General features: G+C 52.7%; 1 protein-coding gene across 1 annotated transcript; it reads left to right on the top strand.

The window, feature by feature from the left end:
- The first annotated feature begins 565 nt into the window (after positions 1-565).
- Rims3 (regulating synaptic membrane exocytosis 3) lies at positions 566-14595 on the top strand. The gene is made up of 6 exons (XM_032898993.1): positions 566-812; positions 5749-5890; positions 8982-9091; positions 10821-10922; positions 11183-11322; positions 13086-14595. The coding sequence occupies exons 1-6, from the start codon at positions 596-598 to the stop codon at positions 13296-13298; spliced, it is 924 nt and encodes a 307-aa protein (XP_032754884.1). The 5' UTR covers positions 566-595; the 3' UTR covers positions 13299-14595.
- Positions 14596-17195: the final 2600 nt, after the last annotated feature.

The following is a 17195-nucleotide window of genomic DNA, read 5'->3' as shown; positions in this document are numbered from 1 at the left end:
GGTCACAAAGTCACCCAGCCTTTATATGGGAACCTTTAGTGTTCCAGCCCAGCCTCAGTGTCGACTGCCAAATGGGCATCCGCTACTCATCCATGCCAGGCACTAAAAGTCCCACTTTCTGTTCTCTAGGGACTTTGCCTATTTTATTTTATATATTAAGAAATTTTAAATTACATGTTTATTTAATGTGGGTGGCAGTATGTGCATGGCATAGTTAAGGTTAAAGGTCAACTTTTAGAGGTTGAGATTTCCTAGGACCTTGTAAGTTCCAGGGGTAGAACTGGGGTCAGGCTTGGCAGCAAGCACTGTACCCACGGAGCCAGCTCACTGACCTTGGTTTTGAGGTGGCAGCACTGGGAGGTGGGGTGGGGTCACACCCCAGGCCTCAGACACAGTAGACAAGTGGCCCTGCCCTCATTTATGGAGACCCATTTGTTCATTTCATCCTTACCACCTCAGAGAGGCCAAGTGATGACCCAAGCTCCCACAGCTAGGAGATGGTGGGGTTGCAGGAGAGTCACAGGGGCCTAATGTGGAATCCTTCTTTCTCCCACCCACCCTCAGAATTGCCTGAAGCCCTGCCATCCTGGGGACCATGTTTAACGGGGAGCCTGGTCCAGCCTCGGCTGGGGCCTCCAGGAATGTGGTGAGGAGCTCCAGCATCAGCGGTGAGATCTGTGGATCCCAGCAAGCCGGAGGCGGGGCCGGGACCACCACAGCCAAGAAACGGCGCAGCAGCCTGGGCGCCAAGATGGTGGCTATCGTCGGCTTGACCCAGTGGAGCAAAAGCACACTGCAGCTCCCCCAGCCTGGTGAGGGGTGTGGGCACAAAGAAATGGTGGGGGGAGTGGGGGTGGGAGGGGAGTGTGCTGTCGTTGAGTCCCCAGAGACTGAGAAGAGGTGCACATCTGTGGGTGCCGTGTGGGCCGGTGTGTGTGATATGTTGTGGTTCTCAGTAGCAGGCAGTAACAGCCCAGAGAGGAAAAGTCAGGTACTCCAGCCTGCACGTGCAGGTGGTGGAGTCCGGCCTCGAGCTCCAGTTGTCCTTCCTGTTTCCTGCACTTTATGTGCTGCTGCCTCCATGCACAGACGTGGACATGTATAAGAAACAACCATGCTAAGGGACCCACACTTCTACAGACACACAGCCTCCTGATCCTGTTCGTCCATTTCTCAGTCCCCTAAGGACAAATAGCCCACAAATACACGCACATAGTCATACACAGGTGTTGCAAAGTCACATGAGACAGACGGACACATGGCTCATGCCGTGACATACCCAGAGTGTTCATTTGCTCAGGCGTGCCCCTTACATTCCCAGGAAAGCATGGACCAGTCACTCATCACACCAGCCATGGTCACAGTAAACTCTAAAATACGGTTCTCTCAACAGACAAAAAGGCCCACATCACTTAGATGTGTGTAACCTGTACCTCACAAAGCCACAAATATGCCTGAGCTGATACATCCTCATAGATAGATGACATACCTTCTCGACGGCTGGCTACAGAATTCCAGTTATGTTCAGACTTAGGGACACCCACCTTGTCTCACAGAGCCACATGTGGTCCCCACATCACAGAGGAGCCAGCTCTCTCAACCCAGACCCCCTCAGTTTGTGGCACCGGTCCAGACACCAGCTGGCTTTGTTTTAAATCTCTTCCGGCTTATTTTGCTCAGAGTAACAACTTCCCCCAAAAACCTTCAAGTAGGCAGCTGGACGGGGGTGGGGAAGGGTAGAATGCTGGAGCATCCAGAGAGGACGTTCATCAAGACAGGGCTGGCATTTGGGGGTGCTTTTCCAGACCTTAAAATAGATCTTTACAAAGCCATCTTCAAGAACACAGGGGATGGTCTTTTCCAGTTCTCAGGGTCCCTTGTGGTTTCTGCTCAGGGAAAGGCTTGATAAGAAGTGGGTATTGGGGTTATTAGTGCCTTTGGCTGGGCAGTATAGGCTTGAGAGTAGGGAGCAGGGAGGTGAGGAGTTGGACTGGGACAAGGAAGGCTGGGATAAAACCAAGCTAAGGATTAAAATGAGGTCATGGAGGTGTTGAACCCCAGACGTCTGTGTCTGGTGGTATAAGCACAAGAATCCAGTTTCAGACTCAAAGACATCTCAGATTCAAAGTGATTCTAAGGCCAAGGCAGAGCCTGAGTCACTGGGAGTCCTTGCAGAGATCTGCCGTGGCTTCAGACAGCTGCAGGCTGGGGTGGGAGCAGGTGGCAGGAAGACGTACTGTCTTGGGGAGACACAATGATGCCAAGGCCTCTGGATACCTTGTTTTTGTGGTATGTAAGGGCACAACTGAGGGCTCAGGGGCTGGGGCTGGGGGAATTGCCCAGATGTTCTTCCAAGTGCAGGTCCCTGTGAATCATCTAATCACTGAGTATCATAGCAGGAAGGGCCCTCGAGGTCATCCAGTCTGATGTACTTATTCATCTATGAGACTTCCAGAGCCTGAGGAGAAGGCACGTCCCTGGGGAATGACCTCAGGCTGGCCTTTGTGGCCACACCCCATCATTTACTGGATGGACAGTTCAGGCACGCTGCTTCAGTTCTCCGAGCCTGCTGTTTGTCGAAGACATTAATATATGCTTTACAGAGCTCTCCAGTTCGAGGGGGAAAGGTCTTGCAAACTCAGAAAGAAATCCTCCCACTGGCTTCGTTCCTGTTCAGCCTAGGCCCTGCTGAACCAGGGAATGAGATAGAAGTGCAGAGGTACACAGCCTCTTGTGACCGGCTCGTGGGAGACACTCAGCAGTGTTGATACTTCTTTAAGGTTTATTTTTATTCTCTCTCTCTCTCTCTCTCTCTCTCTCTCTCTCTCTCTCTCTCTCTCTCTGTGTGTGTGTGTGTGTGTTGTGTGTGTACATCCGTGCACATGCGTGACAAGTTTTGAGTATGCCAATGCTTCAACTTCCAGCATCCTCCTGGGTGGGAGAATCACAAGTATGAGGTCACCTCACCATGGATATTGACCCAGGGATTGCTGCTCTGGGAAAAGATCCCAGAAGGGGACCCCTGTTGCCCCAAGTGGAATGGCTTGATTCTCTGTAGAACTTGGCTGTGGGGAATCAGGAAGAATCCCTTTCCTGGGTCTAGCCTTTGGGGCTCTGGATCTTCTCTTGCAAGAACCCTAGCTCCCTAGTTCATGAGTGGCCCCGCCTCATCCTGTTTGTTCCTTTGCCCCAATTCACAATGTCTTGTCCGTAACACCAGCCCCTCTGGTCCCCTGCCTGTCTGCTCTCTTCTAGTTCATCACTGTGCTTCCCTAATACAGTCTCACCCTGTGCTTTAGAGGGCTAGTTGTGGCTCCATGGCTCTCTGTGGAACCTTCAGAAAGTCCCTTTCCAGTCAGGGCTGTTTCCTCTTCAGCAGAATGGAGCCAACAGGTGCTCTCTCCCAACTTCCTTTGAGATCTGTCAGTTATCTGAATTGTGGGAGCAATGAAGAGTGAGGAGTTTTGGGGTCCTAGGACCTAAGTAAAATCTGGCCCAACATTAATTAGGCTGAATCCACAGAGGGTCATGCTGGGCTGAAGCAACCGCCTTCTAAATATCCAGTACCAAGGACAGAGCTCTTCCTTCCTGAGCTGGCTGAGTTGTCAGGGGCTTGGGACTTGTGGAAGAGGCCAACAAGTGTAGCTGCAGGCCACGGCTGCCCCTCTTCTGTATGTAATGGCACAGAGAGAATGGCTCCTGGAAGCCTTCTCCAGGGAACACTGAATTACTGCAACCGTTTGGTCCAGTTTTCTAGAGGGAAGTACCATAGTCATTCCCTGGTTCAGCAGGAGCCTCGGCTGAACAGGAATCAAGCCAGTGGGAGGATTTCTCTCTGAGTTTACAAGACCTTTCCCCCTAGAACTGAGGATGAAGGAGTCTAATCTCTGCTGAGTCACAACTCCCAGAGAGGAAGCATTGGGAAAGGAGGGGGGTAGCATGTCAGCAGGCAGGCAGTCTGCGGGCCTCCTGGCTAGCCCCAGCTCGCTGGCATCAGAACCCCATCTCCTCGTTAGTGAAATGAGGGGCCTAGAGAAGTACATATGTCTGACCCTTCAGGAGTCCCCCACCCCGGGGTGCTTACTGGGTTGGGCAAGTCTTATCTAAGAAGGTAATTTCACTTCCAAATGGGTCAGAGCTTTCCCAGGCTCCAAAAGAGCGTGTGTTGAGGGGGTGAGGATGTGAGGGGGAGGCAGGGTGACTTTCAGCCCCCACGGCCATCTGTCTTCTAACTGGGATACAGGGGATTCGGCAGTTAGGAGTCAGGGACAGAGAGAGTCCCATGGTAGGTCACACCACATGGGTGGGTGGACATCATTATGTGTGGTGAGTAGATGGGCTCAATTCTAGATAGTAAAGATCACATCTATACAACCTGTTTGACAGTGCACACTGTATCCATGCAAGACCTGGAGGGCCTATGTGACTGTGTATGACATGATATCATACATGAAGTTATTATATTCACATACATGATAGTCAGCACTCCTGCGTGTTTGTGTAAGAGAATATGTCCGAGCTAAAATGTGTGTGTCGGGGTGTGTGTGTGTGTGTGTGTGTGTGTGTGTGTGTGTGTGTATGCATACGTGTGAGACAATGATTCCTGGATATGCTAGCTATTCTAGCTATCTAGACTAGATAGTCTACACTGAGTTTAGAAGCCATATTCCTTGGCACACTGTCCCCTGTTCTCATTGCCTCCCACCACTGCCCTGTCTGCTAGAATTTGCCCCCTTGGCCTTCTCTCATTCCATGGGGACTTCCTGAAGGGTAAGTGGGGCAGAATGGGAAGAATAGAGGCCTCCCCTTCCTAAGCTACAGACATGACCATTCCCTCCTCAGCTCCCCATTGGCTGACCTCAGGGATGCATGTGCCACTACTCTGCCCTTAGGCACTCTGGCTGGCCACTCTGCTAACAATTTTCTTGGGCCTGTGACTGGCGGCATCAAACGGCCCCTTTGGTACAGTCCCTATCTGAGTGCCACTTCCCTCCCCATCGAGTTGCTCAGCAATCAAGCTTTAGCAGGGGAGTCCCTGCAGAACCCCAGCCTGTCTTCCCCCAACCCCACCCCCGCCCAGGAGGAGAGCTGTCTAGAGGGACCACACGGCAATGCTAAGGAGGTTGCCATGGAAACCCAGGCAGGCTGGTGTGCTGCTCAGAGAGGGAAAGTGCCCTCTGTTTCCCGGCAGGCTGAGGAGGGGGCTGGGGCCCCTGAATAGAAGCTTCAGAGGCAGGGTAAGGGGTGGTTCTGCTGTGGATCTTCTCAAATCTAACCCCAGTCCTGGTCAGGCCAGCCACCCCACTCTGACCTCATGCTGCTCCCCTCTTCAGACTTACCTTGGGAAGACAAGTTTTAAATGGCCAGACTTCTAATGGAGCAGCAGAGAGGGGGCTTGGGGTCTGGTAGGATATCCAGAAGAGGGAAAGTAAATCTGGAAATCCTAGAACAGACAGACTTTCCAGAAGTGAGAAGAAGCAACTCTTAAGTTTTGGGGTTCAGGATGACACAGAATAGGAAGGTGAGACGGGGGAGCCTAGTGGATGGTGAGGGCCCCAAGACTACAGGGCTCTTCCAATCGTATTTCTGTTGGGGCACAGAGCATGTCCTGGGCAGCTTTGGGGTCAGCTCAGTGGTATCCCAGCCTCGGCAAGTCCCCACCTACCTCTGCTCAGAGAATCACTCTTGGAGAAGCCTGGGCCATGTCTTGACCTTTGCCCCTCTCTCTTCTTGGGATGGGGACCCCAGAAGGGGCCACCAAGAAGCTGCGCAGCAACATTCGACGGAGCACAGAGACGGGCATTGCCGTGGAGATGCGGAGCCGTGTAACCCGCCAGGGCAGCCGGGAGTCTACCGATGGGAGCACCAACAGCAACAGCTCCGAGGGCACGTGCGTGCACCTACCCATTCGCTTTCCAGCCAGTTATCTGCATCCCCCTCCTCCTCCCCCTCCTCCCTACCCTGCTTCCCTTGCCCCCTCTCCTAGATCTCTGTCCCTGGGTTCCAGGGCTTTACCTTGCTCCCAACAGAACACCGCAGAGGCCCTGGGGCACATCTTTTGTTCTTTAATCTCAGGAAGGAACTTGCAGCCCCTGCCTCCCATCACCACCCCCTCCCCTCCGCTGAACACCATGCTCCAGGGGAAAGGAAACTGTGACCCTAAATTCCTTCTAAGCCTAAACCCATTTTCATGGCTTAGTTGTGTGAAATCTTTATAAATCACCTTGCTTGGAGATTAGAGAAGAAAATTGGACTAGATCCATGTTTTTAAAACTGTCACATCTTACCTTGTGACTCACAGGCAGGAAGTAAAAAACATCACTATAGTGGGTCAAAAGCAGCACTAGAGAAAGAAATAGATAATGCAGGTGTAGCCGGTGCCGAGGGTGGATCGCCTGAGGAACGTGAGTTCTTTATCCAGGGCCCACGTAGGTCATGGTGGGCTGGGCCTGAGCAGGCTTTTTTTCTCTTTTTTTGCCCATTCGAGCTGCAATAAGCATTTGAAAGCCACTGCTTAGATAGACACAGGCCACAGATCTGTTTTACATTGGAGTGTGTGGATTCTTCGGCTGCCTTTTCATCAGGCCCCTATAATTTCCAGTCTCAGGATCCCGGGGCTTATTTAATACTCAGTTATTGTCTCTCACTGCTGTACAGAGCCTTTGGCATCCCTGTGGGATTGGCTCCCACACCTCCCAAGGATCCCATAAAGGCACTGATACAATGTTTGCATACAACCTGTAGGCATCCCCCTGTATACATGGCGTCCTCCCCAGATCACTTGTGGTTCTCAGTAAACGCCGTGGAGATGCTTGCAAGACAGGTCACTGTATGGGTCAGGCTGGCCTCGAGTCCAGAATTCAGAATTCTCTTGCCTCTGCATCCTGAGTATCCTGGTATTCTATGTGTCTACCCCAACTCCATGCCTAGACTGTATTGTTTAAGGAATGAGAGAAAAATCTGTGTGTGCTCAGTATGGACAACTCCGTCCTTCATATTCTGAGTCTGTGGTGGATTGAATCCACAGATGCAGAACCGATAGAGACAGATGGCCACCATACCTTCTAGCATGGAAATAAGTGCTATGGTCATTAATACTTGCACTCTCCCTTAGTGAATATGTAACGCCAGTGTCCCCATGAACAAGAGAGGAGGCTGAGGTCCCTCTCTGAATAGCAGAGGCTCTTTACCCACGGGCACAATTCTTAAGTGGTGCCCAAGTCATTGTTTACACTGAGGTCATTTGATTCCATAACCTTTATTCTCAAAATCCACACTGTATACTATCACCACCACCACCACCACCCCAGTTCTGAGTTTTGAGTCTACATCTCTTTATTTCTTCTGAGGTCTCACTGTCATAAGAATGTGACACTAAGACCGGGCGTGGTGGTCACACCTATAAATCCAGCACACACAGGGTACATGTAACCCCCCAGTCCCCCACCACCACACACAGGGTACATGTACACCCACCCCCCAGTCTTACACAAAGAGCGGCACCAGGCTATTGTCGATCATGGCTAATGAAGACAGATGCCTTGAAACCTCTTCCTTGGTGGATGATAAGCCTTGTAGGAGAAATACAGGTTCTGCCCCACAAACCAGTTGCTCCCTGCTTGTCACTGACCAGTGACAAACTGCACTCCAAATTGTCCAATAAGGATTCTTTTCTGACCCACCTTTCATGGCCGTCACTAGGAGACCAGCATATTCTACTTCACTGTGGCCCCTAACGAAGCTGTCCTGTTGGCCATACCCGGAACCCCGGGGCCTGAGGAGGCAGCAGCAGCAGCAGCAGCAGCAGCAATGGAACAGAAGCAAAAAGCTGTTGTCATTTGTTATCTCAAGTGCCCAGAACTTTTCCCTGTGCCAGCTGCCCAGCCCTCCCCTTCCCCCAGTGAGCACTGTCAGCTGCTGTGGACCAGGCCAGACTCTTCCCTTTTGCAAATGTCTATTTCATCTGTAAAAAACCGGATAATGGTTCCCACCACACAGACTGGTTGTAAGGATTAATGCTACCAGGCACGTGGAACGCTCGATGCACTGCTGGCAGCTGGCCAGCTTTCAATCACTGTCAGTTGTTCTTGTTACTATTTCCGGCCCCTCCCCTCCAGCCCTAGACCACCCACAATCACCTGCCATTCATCTCAGCCCCGTCCTTGGGTTATTTTGGTCTCTGCTGCCGTTTTGAGCACCACCTCACCTTATTGACTTGGATTTTAAGTTTCTTGTTTAAAAAAAAAAGAAATCAAACCTGAGTTCTTGGAACTCACTCCAGACAGTGAGAGTCTCTCATTCTTGGCACTGGCATGATTTGTGAGGACGCACGTGTCCAGCAAACCCTGCCTTCTAAGGCTCGCTTCAGAACTCTGGGGCTTGGCTGGGATGTAGCTCAGTTATGTTTGTCTGGCATGCATGAAGCTCTGGGGTCTGTTCCTAGCACTGCGTACCCTGAACATGGTGGTGCATGCCTGTAATCCTAGAGGTCAACAGATGTAGGTGATTGGGAATTCAAGGTCATCCTTGGCTAAGTCATGAGGGTGGGGGATACACAAGAACTTGTCTCAAAAAACAAGCAACAAACAAAACTGAGGCTTAAGGATTCAAATGCCTTAAACATCTTCATTATCGTCCTCAGTGACACCAAAGTATCTTTCTCCAAGCCAGACTTTGTGATATACTCGTTACCCAAGGGCTTGGGAGGATAAGGCAAGAGGATTGTCATGTGTCTGAGGCCAGCCTAGGCTTCACAGTGAATTCTAGGTCAGCCGGAAGTACACAGTGGGGCTGTCTGAAACACACAGCCCGAAGCATTTTTTTCTTCAATGTGCAGGAATGACAAATGTTCGCTCCCGCTTAGCATGGTACAGTTACACTGTATAGAGGAGAAACTGAGACCCAAGGACCCCAGGTGAAAGGCCTCTACATCCACCCCACCCCAGCCCACCTGCTACCTCACATGCCCTCTCCCTCTGCAGGTTTATTTTCCCCACACGGCTTGGAGCTGAAAGCCAGTTCAGTGACTTTCTGGATGGCCTGGGCCCAGCCCAGATAGTGGGGCGACAGACACTGGCCACACCCCCCATGGGTAAGTCTTGCTGAAGAAGGACAGGTGGGGGTGGGGGAGGGGGAGCAGCACAGTAGAAAGGAGGAACTCTGGGGCCCAGGGTGGCAGAGCCAAGGCAGCAGCAGCAGAGGCAGCAGCAGGTGTCTTCCTTGGGTGCCAGGAAGGACCACTGGCCAGCAGCAGCTTTTCCAGACTGTCTCACCCCTCCCTCAGTGCAGTCTCCCACCCCTGCTGTGTGAACAGGGTCACAGTGTTGGCCCATGTTGATTTACCTTCTCTAGCCTTCCTTGAGCCTCTGTTTCCTCACCCGGAAGATGGAATCAGTAATTCCTGCTTAGTTCTGCAGTCCAACACCCCTTCTTGCACTCCTGTTAGATAATTTGTATAAAGCATTTTAATGCTCTCCTTAGGAGCTGTGGCTAATTGGACTGGCTCCTCCCGTCAGCCTCTGGCACCTAGGGACCTTTAGTAATTTTCTCATCTCTTCCTGGCAGCTAGGAAGTGCTCAAAGCCCACACTGGGTCCTCTTAGCAAATCTTTTCCCTAACCCTGCGCTTTCGGGTCCTGGCCAGGCAGGCTTTCCCATTAGTCTAACCTGGTCCAGATGTCTCTACTCAGCCTGCTTCTGTTGGTGCTTGACCTTTGATCCTCAGCAGAAGCAGAAAATGGAGCTAGGATTCTATGCCAGGCTTCTTTGTGTGGTACTCCCCTTTCTTCTTCGAAAGAGGGGTCTCAAGGATGCTCAGAGAGTCAGGGTCCACTCTTCCAGCCCTGGGTATCAGATTTGCTTAATCCCAAGGCTTTGCTTGGAACTAGAGCCTGCTCAAGCCTAGAGCCTGCTCAGTCCTAGGCCCTTCCCTGCACTCTGCAAAGTGCCAGCCTTAATAACGAACCCATCAGAACCTGGAATATTTTGTGTGTGGTGCCCCCTTGTGTCGCAGACTGGGAAAAACAAGCATACATTCATGGTTGGGCATGAGACCCTTTGGTCTTCTGGCCTAAGTGGTCAGGAACCACTGGAGTGAGAAGGACAAATTTCAGGGTATGTCTGACTGTGGTGAATTCCTGCCCCCAAAGTGTGCAGGTACAGTAATAACACGATGACTGACTGAACTCAGTCTCACCCATTTAATTGGAGGGAGGAGGACCCAGATCAGGTTTATAATTCTACATCTATCTGAAGGGAGTTCCAAACACTACTGTCTAATTCTAAACTTTGCTCACCCGCGGAGAGCAAAGCTGAGAGTTCCTGGAAGACAGCATGACCGAATCCCTTGCCTTTTTTGGAGTGGGTTATGAGCTGTCTTCGCGCAGGGTGTGTAGACCTGCCCAGCTTGTTTTGCTAGGCAGGCTCATAGCTTAGCTTCTCTCTGCCTGGATACTCTTCTGGTATCTGTCTGACCTATACTAAAGAGACTGGCTGAGGGCTGCTGTGTACTCCATGCCCCAGACTGGCCTGTTCTATGGAGTGAGGCAGAAGCCCCTTGTCCACCATGCAAGGTCGAGAAATTGGCGGCCATTAGTTATGACATAAGCATGTGCTCCTTGAAGGTCATTCCCCCACAGACTATCACAGTGTTCCTCGGTCCGTTTGAAGTGCTCTCCTGAGAGCCGTTTCAACATGTGCCATTTGCGCTATCATATTCCCTTCCCGGGGCACTGCAGCACCCCCTGCAGACTGATGTTTCTGTTGCATCCTGCCAGCCTGCCCCATCTGACCTCACCTGGGCGTCCACTCTTTCCCTTGCAGGAGATGTGCACATTGCCATCATGGACCGGAGTGGCCAGCTGGAGGTAGAAGTGATTGAAGCTCGGGGCCTGACCCCCAAACCAGGCTCCAAATCCCTCCCAGGTGAGTCTGAGCAGCTGGGGGATATGAGGAAGGATTCTGGCAGGGATGGGGTGCTAGCCAGTCCTCGGCTCACCGGTAGCCTAAAGCAGTGGGAGGCTGGTGAGCCCTAGATGGGTCAGGAATGGGGCAAGGAGACTCAGTCGGCCATCTCTGTCTGCTGGGTTCACCAGCCAGCTCGACCACTCCCCACCAGGACCTCCTGGAGGGTGGAGACTAGGCAGGCTATGGCACCTCTCCCAGCCACACTCCTTCTTTTTCAGCCACCTATATCAAGGCTTACCTGCTGGAGAACGGGGCATGTGTGGCCAAGAAAAAGACAAAGGTGGCCAAGAAGACTTGTGATCCCTTGTACCAGCAAGCTTTGCTCTTTGATGAGGGGCCCCAAGGCAAGGTTCTGCAGGTCAGTGTTTATAGGGCAGACTCTCAAGTTCTGGTCAAGCATTGAACCAGGTGCATGAATTTATATCTTCTGTATCCGTGTGTGTGTGTGGGGTGCACATGTATGGGGTACATGTCTATTGTGGAGTCAGTTCTCTCCTTTCACCTTGGCATGGATTTCAGGGATTGAACCGAGGTCCTTCAGCTTCTGTGGCAAGCACTTCTCCTGAGCATCTGGCCCACCCCTCTCCCCCTTCCTCCCCCTTTCTCCTTCTCTCCTCCCCCTCTTTTTATTTTCACAACTCATGCCTTCATTCCCCATCAGTTCCTAGGGTTCTGAGTGTGGTGAACTAGCTCCCCAGCTCACAGATGGGCAGGAGAACCAGTGCTTTGAACCTCACTGGGGGTTGGGAGTGGCTAGGCACTTCCTAGAATGGTTTGTGTCTTCCTCAGAGAGGATCCTGGGAAAGGAGGTGTAACTTCCCCAGTCTGCAGGTGAGCAGGCAGGGCCTCCTCCGAAGGATGAGATGGCTGTGCAGTTGAGGGGTTAGAGGGGCCCTCGTCAGGTGACTCTCATCCCAGCTCCTTGACAGTGGGACACTGTTGGTGCATCTTCCTGCTGAGTGGGAAGGGAAGGGGTTGTCTCATTGCGCCCCTTCTATAGAGGAACCTGAGCTCACATAGGCCTACATGATTTTCTTAGCTCAGTCCTGAGTTCAAGTTCCTGCTCGACACTCACTGTGAGTGGTGTGTGTGGAGACGAGAGGGCTTGGAGGTTAAGAACATACACTGTTCTCGTAGAACTGCTTTTATTACCCATGTTGGCTGACTCACAACTGCCTCTAACTCCAGCTCCAGGAGGTAGAGGTGCCTGTGGCCTCCGGGGCATCTTCATCCACATTTATGTACGCACATACAAATTTAAAACTTTGTTTAAGAGTTTGCACATGGGCAGCCGCTCACTAAGTTAAAACGGGGTGGGGGCCGTTATTGGTTTGTCTTGCCTGAGGACTCTTGCCTTTTATTTGTAACAAACACCTGAGATTAATTTTAAAAGAGAAAAGGTTCTTCTGACTGAGTTTTGGAGACTCAGGTCTACTGTCATGTGCGACTATGGAGGAAGCTGCTCACCTCAGGGCACTTGGGAGCAGGGGAAGAGCCTGAAGTCCCATAATCCCCTTCAGGAATCCACCTCTGAGGTTTTCAGTCAGCCAGCTAGTCCCACTGAGGCAGGCTGTTCCTCTGAGCTGTGATGGTTCTGTTGTAAGGGCCCACGGGGTTACAAACCATAGGATTCTGGGGCAGAAGCCCAATGTCAGATGCCTGCCTGTTTTTAAAAACAAATTTGAAAAATCATTGCCGTGATTGCTTCCTTCTGGAGTTCCAGATGGAGACAGTCAGGGCTGGGCCAGGGGCTTATTAAGGCCCACAACAGGACTGCAGCTGTGACCCAGGCCCCGGACTCATGGAGAGCTGCTCCCTGGGGTGTTGAAAGGTGTAGAACCAGATCCACCCAGGATCTAATCGCAGATCACTGTGGGGCATTGTAATGGTTAATTAGATCTTTTGGGCCACAGGAGAAAAAGAGACTTGTTGCAACAGTTCAGACAATGCATGGCCCATAGGATAGAGTCTGCCATGTCCCAGGCAAGCACTCAGGAATTACACACCCAAATCATTTTAATTCTGACGCTCCCATCTGTGCCTGGTGAAGCTGATAGGTTCCCGGGCCCACTGCCCAGGCCTGGAGGTTCAGTCCCTCCCTCTTCCTCCTACCGCTGCCAGGTGATCGTCTGGGGAGACTACGGCCGTATGGACCACAAGTGCTTCATGGGTATGGCCCAGATCATGCTGGACGAGCTGGACCTGAGTGCTGTGGTCACTGGCTGGTACAAACTCTTCCCCACATCCTCTGTGGCCGACTCCACACTTGGATCCCTCACCAGGCGCCTGTCTCAGTCCTCCTTGGAGAGTGCCACCAGCCCCTCGTGCTCCTAAGGACCTCGATGAGGACAAGAGGCCAGGGGCTATTGGGGGAAGGGAGCCTGCTGGACCCACCACCCCCTGTACATAGTCTCCATGACCTTCTGGACCCCTTACCCTGCTGCATGCCTGTGGCCACTGGGCTCGTCCCAGCTGGCAGTGGAGACTGTAGTGTGTGTCTGTGTGTCTCTCTCTGTGTATGTGTGTGTGTATGTGTGTGTGTGTCCATATATCTGTCCATTTGTCTGTGTACAATCAGTCCTGGTGATCTCATGGACTATATAGTCCACATCTCTGTATCTTGCTGGAAAGAACCCAAAGGAGCATCATTCGGACACTTCTTGCCCATGGAGTCTCCAGGGGTGGCAATAGGGGATGTGGCCACCGGTGGGCCTCGCTTAGTCCCTGCCTTGTTGTCTTATGGTCTCCACTTGCTTTTCTGTCCTGTCTTTTTCTTTGCCTCTCCCAGCATTGCTGCTCTTTTTTGAGGAATGTAGCATCCATTGCGGCTGACCACACCTGGTTCCATCTAGGAACCTATGTCTCTCCTCCCTACCATGGCCACGATGGTGGTCAACCCATTGAACGCACTCCACAGCATGTAGCATGCTCACTCAGTGCCCTAACCAGGGCCCCGGGAAGACAGAGAAGGGTGTCTGGGGAGGAGGATGCTGGCCAGACACACTAGAGGATGTGCTGGGACCTCTCCTCCCTGGAGTGTTCCAACATACCAAAGGAGCTCCCCAGTGGACCCAGGAGGTTGAAATAGCTGGCCTTCTCGGGCATCAAGGGTGGCCCTGTCCCCTTCTGGGGTTATTCCTGAGGGAACATGGCGTGGTAAGAGGTGCCACAGATACGGCTCCTTGCTGGAGGAAGGAGGGCTAAGGTTAATTTGTTTTGAGCCACAGTCAGGAATCCTGTCTTACCTGGGATTAGCTGCATGAAGCTGTTCTTTCAGGGTTCAGCTTTCTTTGCTCATCTGTAGACACCAGACCCCATCTGGAGTCCGGACACACCGGGGCTCCAGCCTCCTAGCTCTGTGGGCAGCCTGGCTCTGCAGTCAAGGGTGCCTCTGTCACCAGCTCTGTACCAGCAATACTCACCCCTCCTCCACCTCCCTGACTTTCTTGAGTGGGTCCTGCTCCCCTAGGCAGTGGCCTGCTCTAGGCATCTCAGCTGCCTCTGCTTTACTCCCCCTTCCCTTGTCTGGCTGGGGCTCCTACCAACCACTGAGAACACTGTTGGAGGGACTAGTGCCTGGGCCAGATCCCAAGATGGCCGTTGTGAATACTGAAGGCTGGCTCTGGGCTGCTGCATCTGTTCCTCCCCTCCTTAGCTGTGGGGTGGAACTGGAGGCTGCCTGGGAGATGGCAAAGCAGCCCTGATCCATGTCTACTGGGAGGAAGGAGGCAGGGGATGGGTAGGGGATAGGGAAGACTCTTCTGTCTGCCTCTTTCCCAGCCCATGCCTCTAGTCTAAGTGCCTAGGCAGAGAGCTACAAGGGTAACTGAAGAGCCTTGGCCTGTATGCGAATCCCATTTGCACCAAAGCTGGGGTGCACAGAGCCATCCCAGCCCAGGGCCTCCCTGGAGTCAGAGTCCTGCACTCACCTTTCAAAGAAAGGCAGTGAAGAGGCCTCCATGCCAACTCGGGGGAGGAGGAGGATATTGAACGGGACTGAGGATGTGTCCTTGCAGGCAGGAGAGTGAGGTGGGGGCCAGCAAAGTTCTCTTGCCAGCCTTTCTGGCTGGGGAGTATATATGTACCTCCCATGTCACTAGATATGGGGCAAAGTGCTCTTGGCCTCCAAGCCTTAATGGGTTGGGGGGCAAGGAGGAAACTAGCTTGCAAAAGGCTGTTTTCATCTTGCTCGAGGTATGTGCGCCTTTAAAGCAGTTACCCTCCGGATGGTGTGAAAGCCATTTGGAGTGGAGAGTGTCAGTGACCCGCTACAATACAGACCTTTGCGGATGTGGCATTGAGTCGCTCCCAGATGTGGGAGCTGCCAGCAGAGTGTCCCTCACCTCTTAGGAGGGTCAGCACAGGGGATGCTGTAGCCAGAGGAGGGGCTGATGTGCTGGGAACTCACGCTGACCTGCCTACAGTCCAAGGCTGTAAACTACCTAAGAGATGGGCGCTTGGCTGTCCCCCACCTCCATGGAAGATAATCCCCCTCCCCAATCGATTTTGGGGAATTCACTCTCCTTAACAGTAAGTAATCCCATCTAGATGCTTGCTCACTCGTGTGGGTTGTGTAAGGCTAATGTGTACATGTGACGGGGAGGCTGTGCTTAAAGCTCTGCTTCTCAGCATGCTGGATGCCATTCCGGAAGCAGGTGTGCCCAAGTGTGACTCCTGCCTGGGCTGGAAGCGATCTGCCCTTTGAGGGAAGGACATTGGGTCAGAAAGTAACTGGATCCTTGTGAATTCCCTTGCCAGCTGGCCACCTCACATAACCCCTTGCTGCAGGTGGCAGTGACTGCAGGAATGGGATTTGGTCATCCCGTGTGATGTGGCTGGGACAGGGGCGGCCCTGCAGCGATGCCGGGATGTGGGCAGGGGCAGTGATAAATGACTCAGAGCATACGTCTTGTATCTCTGCCCCGTTCAGCCTGTCCCACTTTTTAACAGATTCCTTTCCTACAAGGAAAGCAGAGATGGGACTCTGTGATAGGAAGCATTCTCTAGGAGATGGGCCAAGTCTTGGTTTGACAGGGACATTTGATCCTTTTGGGGAGGAACTGAAGGCGCTCTCATCCCACCAGGCTCTGAACATCACCTCTTCAGCAGGTCCCGGGCAACGCCAGCATGCTATGGGAAGGAAGCAGAGCCGAGAGAAGCTCCAGGGAGGTCGGGGTGGTGGTACCCGGAAGGGTCTGCCCTTGGGGTCTCGGTGCCCGGAGTGCTGGGGTCAAGCTAACTCTCCCAGGGGCTCAACCCTCAACCGGGGAAGCATGCCGGCCCTTCCTTTACTGCCAGCCTGGGAGAGACCAGCAGCCTCTGTTTTTGTTTTTGTTTTAAAGACAACTGAGCCCTCCTGGGGCATTTCTTTGAAAATGAAATGTAGCACAATCCTCAACTGTGTTCCCAGGAGCCCTGGCATACCCAGAGCTCCCGATACCTCACTTCTCCATCGCCCTTGGCCTAGGAGGCAGTAGTGCCCTAGCAAGGCTGCTTTTCCATGTTTCTCTGATTGCGTCCAGCACTGTGCAAACTCTAAGAAGTCGCTGCCTTTGCCCAAGGCTGCTCTCCACCGGGTGGGGAGATGCGGTACTTCATGTGGTGGCCTGAAGCTTGCCCAGCAGCACGTCTGTAGCGGCCACAGGGAAGTGGACAAGAGGAGGCCTGCTTCCTGCCACCACCTTTCCTCTCCCGCTCCTCAGTTGTCTCTAATGCCCCGACACACAGACTTTCTTTTGAACACACCCCCTCTCCTGCGTCGTCATTTTCTGATGGATGATCAGAGAGGAGATGGAAATGCTGACTCCTCTCCTGCCTTCTCCCTGCGGTCTGCTTCTAGCCCAGGTCAGAAGAGTTCAGAAGAGGCTAGGGAGATCAACCACCATCAGAGAGCAGGGGAGCCCCATCCGATCAGCCTGGCCTGGCTGGGAAAGGGTCATTTGGAGAGTGCCTGAGCGTCTTGGAGCAATGTCAGTGACGCCAAAGAGAGTGACTGGGCCTCCGTGGGCAGAAGCTCTGCCAGTGGAGCTAGACGAACACCGCTCAGATGGCAGCATGCCCCACGGAGGGTCCTTGTTCTCTGACAAAGGGCTTAATCTTTCCATGTAGCAAAGCAACTCCCCTCCCCCAACCCTGAGCATGGGCTTCTGTGGGCCCAGCACGGCTGTGCCTACAAGAGAAGCCGCATAGGTGAGAGATCTTGTCTCCTCCCTGTCTGTCTTAGCAAGTGCT

This window comes from Rattus rattus, chromosome 1 (genome assembly GCF_011064425.1).
Source record: "Rattus rattus isolate New Zealand chromosome 1, Rrattus_CSIRO_v1, whole genome shotgun sequence".
Lineage (NCBI taxonomy): Eukaryota > Metazoa > Chordata > Mammalia > Rodentia > Muridae > Rattus > Rattus rattus.
The sequence above is the reverse complement of the archived record's forward strand: the minus strand, read 5'-3'. Positions and strand labels throughout refer to the sequence as shown.